Source organism: Pinus tabuliformis, chromosome 7, assembly GCF_031772625.1.
Source record: "Pinus tabuliformis cultivar Carrire ecotype Pingquan chromosome 7, CPIR1, whole genome shotgun sequence".
NCBI lineage: Eukaryota > Viridiplantae > Streptophyta > Pinopsida > Pinales > Pinaceae > Pinus > Pinus tabuliformis.
Window position 1 is genome coordinate 957,690,976 of NC_142293.1, and position 5,050 is coordinate 957,696,025.

Consider the following 5,050-nt stretch of genomic DNA (forward strand, 5'->3'; position numbering starts at 1 on the left):
TAGGCACTCATTTATTGACTTCGATGAGCCCTACACATAAATGCAAGATATTAGTATATTTAAAATAAATTGTAAAATTAATGCAATCAAATTTTAAATATTTTTGTTAAAATTTTATCAATAAACCAAATTCGTTGTAATGGTTTTTTTCCAACCATGTATTTGTACGCAAAGATGCTATATTTTTTTTTCCAATCCAAGGCAAATTAAAAATTATCCATTATTAAATGGTAGAAGATGAAACCAACAATACAAATGTTGTCTTACTTTTGGCTTAGGTAAAGATAATCAACCAACAACATTTATGTTGCTGATTTTATTTCCAAGAATAAATGAAACTTGTTGGTTTGTTTGTTTATATATATATATATATTCCATAAAATATAGTAAAACTAAATGAAAATGAAGATATGTAGTTTTCTTTCGATATATTCACTTTTAATTATACACTAATTAAATTTTAGAAGAAAATAATGCATGACTTACTTTTTAGCATGATTTTAGGTAGATTGGTGATAAAACAAGAAAGTTTAATATAGTAATACTTCTTTAAAAATCTACAAATATATAATCATACGATCTAAGGTCAACTTGCTTGTCTGCATTGTTTTAGGGTGATTCCCCATCAGCTAATCATGTTGGTTCGAGTAACACAAAAAAATATGAAGTTTTAAATATTTTTTTTCGTCAAACAACAACTTAAGTAAGTAAGTAAGAAGATAGATGAGTGTGTAACTATTTTAAATGATTATTTTGATTTTTTTGGAAAATAGATTAGTGTGCAGTTATTTTAAATGATTTTTTCTCAAACAACAACTACTTAACTAAAAAGACAAAAAAGATAAATCAGTGTGTAGTTACTTTAAAGAATTTTTTCCCAAATAATAACAACAAGAAGGTAAGTAAGTAAAAAGAGATTAGGAGAGTGAATCCCATGAAGACGACAAGAGTGTGTAGTTATTTCAAATATTTAAAACTAAGTAGCATAGGAGAAAGAAAGAAAGAGTACATGCATTAAGCCCTCATATAACGATAACGATAGAGTTAAGCGCTGAGAGGTGAGGTGATCATTTATTTATTAATTAGAGGGGGCGGCGTGGGCGTCAATTAGCTGAAGCCAGGCCTCGCATGAGACGGGCGGCGTTGAGGTCGGCGGCGTTGGCAGCCACGAACTCGTCGAAGCTGATGAAGCAGTCTTTGTTGGAGTCCACGTCCTTCATCACCCCATCAATCTCCTCCTCCGTTGCGCTGCACTTGAGGATGGCGCTCAGTTCCGATTTCGATATTTTGCCGTCGCCGTTGGTGTCTAACTTGCGGAACACGTCCTCCAGCTCCAGACGAGTGGGCAGGGCGGCACATTGCACAGCTGAAGCGGAGTCTCGCATGAGACGGGCGGCATTGAGGTTCTTGGAGTTGGCCTCCACGAACTCGTCCAAGTTGATGAAGCCATCTTTGTTGGAGTCCACCTCCTTCATCACCCCTTCAATCTCCGCCTCCGTAATCAGGGCACTCAGTTCCGACTTGGATATTTTGCCGTCGCCGTTGGTGTCGAACTTGCGGAACACGTTCTCAAGCTCGCGGCGGCTGCTCAGGGCGGCACATTGCACAGCTGAAGCCATTCTCACGCCTGAACTAGGTGAAGGTGAAGGTGCAGGTGAAGGCAAAGGCAAGCAAATACTACACATAAACGAAGACGAGATGGCGCTGGAGGTGATGTGGAGGAGTGGAAGCCAAGGTCATCGTTATATAGGGCTTTTTTCCGAATCTATGCCACGTGTCCACATCCCACCAATTTGTGGGATGCTTTACACAATTATTAATTGTACCCACCAACGAATGCTGATCTGCCAAGATGCGAAATATAATTTGATGTGCCAAGATTCTGTGTGGCGAACATAACAGAGAAATGTTTGATGCTGTGTGGTGAACAATAGAAATAATAAATGTAATGTTAACGTTTGATAGAGGGAGGGAGGGAATTTTTGCTCCTTATACAAATATAATGTACGTTTGATAAGAGGGAATTTTTGGTCCTTTTGGAGGGAAGACTCGCTATACATGGACAAACGGTTGGATTTGCAGTGAATAAACATGAGACGGGCGGCATTGAGGTTCTTGGAGTTGGCCTCCACGAACTCGTCCAAGTTGATGAATAAAACCAAGAAAAGCGAGCCTGAAAAGTGAAGACACCGCAGATAGCAAGAACACCGAGCCCAGGTTGCATGGACCCGCACCCGAATATATACAGTAAAATAAAAACCCAGCCATGAGAATATTTATTTATTATCAACTCATGATATCAATGTTAAGATAGTCTTCGGCAAAATCACATAACCAATCTTTTGTCGACGCGTTTCGAACCAACCAGTGTGGTTCATCGTCAGGACAAGTTGAAGAACCAATCTGGGTTAGCTCGATTAAATATAGTATGCAGAGACTCCAACGGGCTAATTTGACCTCATGAACCTAGTCAAATCACTAAAATAGTTAATTAATATTTTTCTAGAAATAGTTAAAATTGGTAAAAAGGAATTCATTTGTTAATTTAAAATAAATAGATATATTATTAATATTATTTCTATTAATAGAACCTATAGTATAAATGGTTATTATATGTTAAATGATTTATTATTATTTATTATTTAAATAATTGAATAATAATAAATTAATTTAAAAATAGATATATTATTAATATTATTTCAAATCTCTAGTATAATATTACTATTTCAATTATAATGGTCATTATATAATGATATATTACTATTCAATTATATTATTAAATAATTATTATTTAATATTAATAATAAATGTATATACTATTAAAATGTTAGTTTAAAGATAAATAGATATATTAATAATATTGTTTCAAATATTAAGAGAATCTATAGTATGATACTCATATTTTAATTATAATGGTCATTATATAATATATATTAAATGATTTATTATTATTCAATTATTATTTAAATATACGTGAATGGTAATAAATCACTACTATTTTTATAATTTAGTTACATTAGGTAATTATGTAAAAACTTAATGGTCCATTGGTAAGTTAGATTTCCATTATTTAGTTCTTTAAAATATATCATATTCATTATTTAAATATAATGGTCATTAAAATAAGTTATATAAAGTAATATATGTTTATCGAATACTTTATAACTACTAAATGATTTTTAATCCCAAACAAATTGTTAAACCATTATTCTTCCTAGAGTCTTGTTATCCTAGGTAAATGCCATTGTTAATTCATAATAGTATCAATAATATTGGTAAATCAAAATTTTTATCCTTTAAACTCAATGGTCAAATAATCAATGTTAGTTCAATAATAGAGGTAACTAAGACCTTAGGTAAACAAATTGTTACCTACAAGGTTGAAACTAACCTTATTGGTCTATCAGTTACCATTAATAATCGATATTTATTCAATATTTATTTATTCAAAAAATATATTAAAGTCAACTATGTCATAAGGTAAGTATTATTATTATTTATAAGGATTAAGAAAGGGGGTCTTAATAGACATTGATAAAGGGAAACTCAATGTATAACTAATAAATCTATGAAAAAATAATAATAAATGCCCAATGGTATCATAAACCGGTTAAGGATAATACACTGATTCCTAACTTATTAAAAACACTCCAAAAAATCAGACAAATCTGCCAAAAGAAAATTAAAGGAAGGGGAAGATAGAAACCCTAAGACCAAACAAAAACGGGGAAAGAGGAGGCTAGGAAGACAAGGCTGGGACCCAGCAACTGCTGATCTTCCAGCCATCATCCCTATTAAGATTGTTTGGCCTTTTCTCAATCTCTAGGGCCTCTCTAAATTTACGATGGTGAAACTGCGCAACTTTGGCAATGGCTTGAGCCTCCTCTATACATACATGATGCATAGTCATCCCCGCATGCTCAGCTAGGGCCGAGGACTTGGTCCTACCATGCCTTAAATCCGCTGAATGCTCGCTAATCCTCTGATTGATAGAGCGACCAGTCTCACCAATATAAGGGGTGCCACAGGAACATGGAATGACATAGACGCCCTTCAAGTCCTTAGGGTCAATCGGGTCTTTCACAGACCTGAGGGAGCCACGGATAGTATTGAGAGGTCTGAAAGTTGCGGGAACATTATACTTCCTCAGAATCCTCGCAATCCTGTCCGTGGTTCCTTGGATGTAAGGAAGATTCACACCCATGATATGATCACTAGGAACCCTTCGGATTGAAGGCTCCTCATGATATCAACATCAATATTTACTTTATGAGATACTCCATCCTCTCACGGGAACAATAAAAAATATAAAAATGTTTCATAAAGCCACGGAATTTGGTATATCTATTTAAAATATTTATAATAAAATAATTTTTTATTATCAACTAATCATTTCAGCATCAATATCTAATTTAATGTAATTTGGAACTAATGTGCAACAATTATCTTACTCCGCATTAACTCTTCCCAAAATGATTCAAAACCAGGAATTCCATAACCAATTCTAAAAGGTTTATTAGTTTAGTTAAGTAAACACAAAGACAAAATATGTTTCACCAAGTTTAGAAAGCATGGTAAGTATCATATGATTATCCAGCTTCTTCATCACACAAACTACAAGAAAATTTTGATTATCCAGCAATCGTCAAATTGTGATTTTCTAAAGAATGAACATAAACATGTGTTTTGCCACAATTTAGGTGGAATGTAATATTTTAATTTCAAAAAATAGAAAATGTAAAATATGTGGAAGCGCAAGAGTCACACGTGGAATATGAATAGTCACTAAGAAGTCCAAAGGTCGTAGAGGAACTCAAAAGTCATATAGGAAGCTCAAGAGTCATGACAGAGCTTAAAGGTCACATGGGAGGTCAAAGGTCGTCTTGTTTGATATAAACAAACCCTCATAAAGCAAGAAAAGGGAATTTTAGCCTTGGCTTCTCAATATTGGCATAAGAAACCAGCAGAAAGGTAAAACTGATGATACAGACAAAGGTAAAGCACATGAATCCGCTCACTATATTGAGGCACAATGTAACATTGGAGTAAA

At 33.8% G+C, this 5,050-nt stretch overlaps 1 protein-coding gene across 1 annotated transcript; it reads right to left on the bottom strand.

The window, feature by feature from the left end:
* Positions 1-954: 954 nt before the first annotated feature.
* Positions 955-1,699, bottom strand: LOC149250806 (putative calcium-binding protein CML25). Its single transcript, XM_089456479.1, has one exon. It carries the CDS (start codon positions 1,683-1,685, stop codon positions 1,104-1,106), a length of 582 nt encoding a protein of 193 aa, XP_089312605.1. The 5' UTR covers positions 1,686-1,699; the 3' UTR covers positions 955-1,103.
* Positions 1,700-5,050: the final 3,351 nt, after the last annotated feature.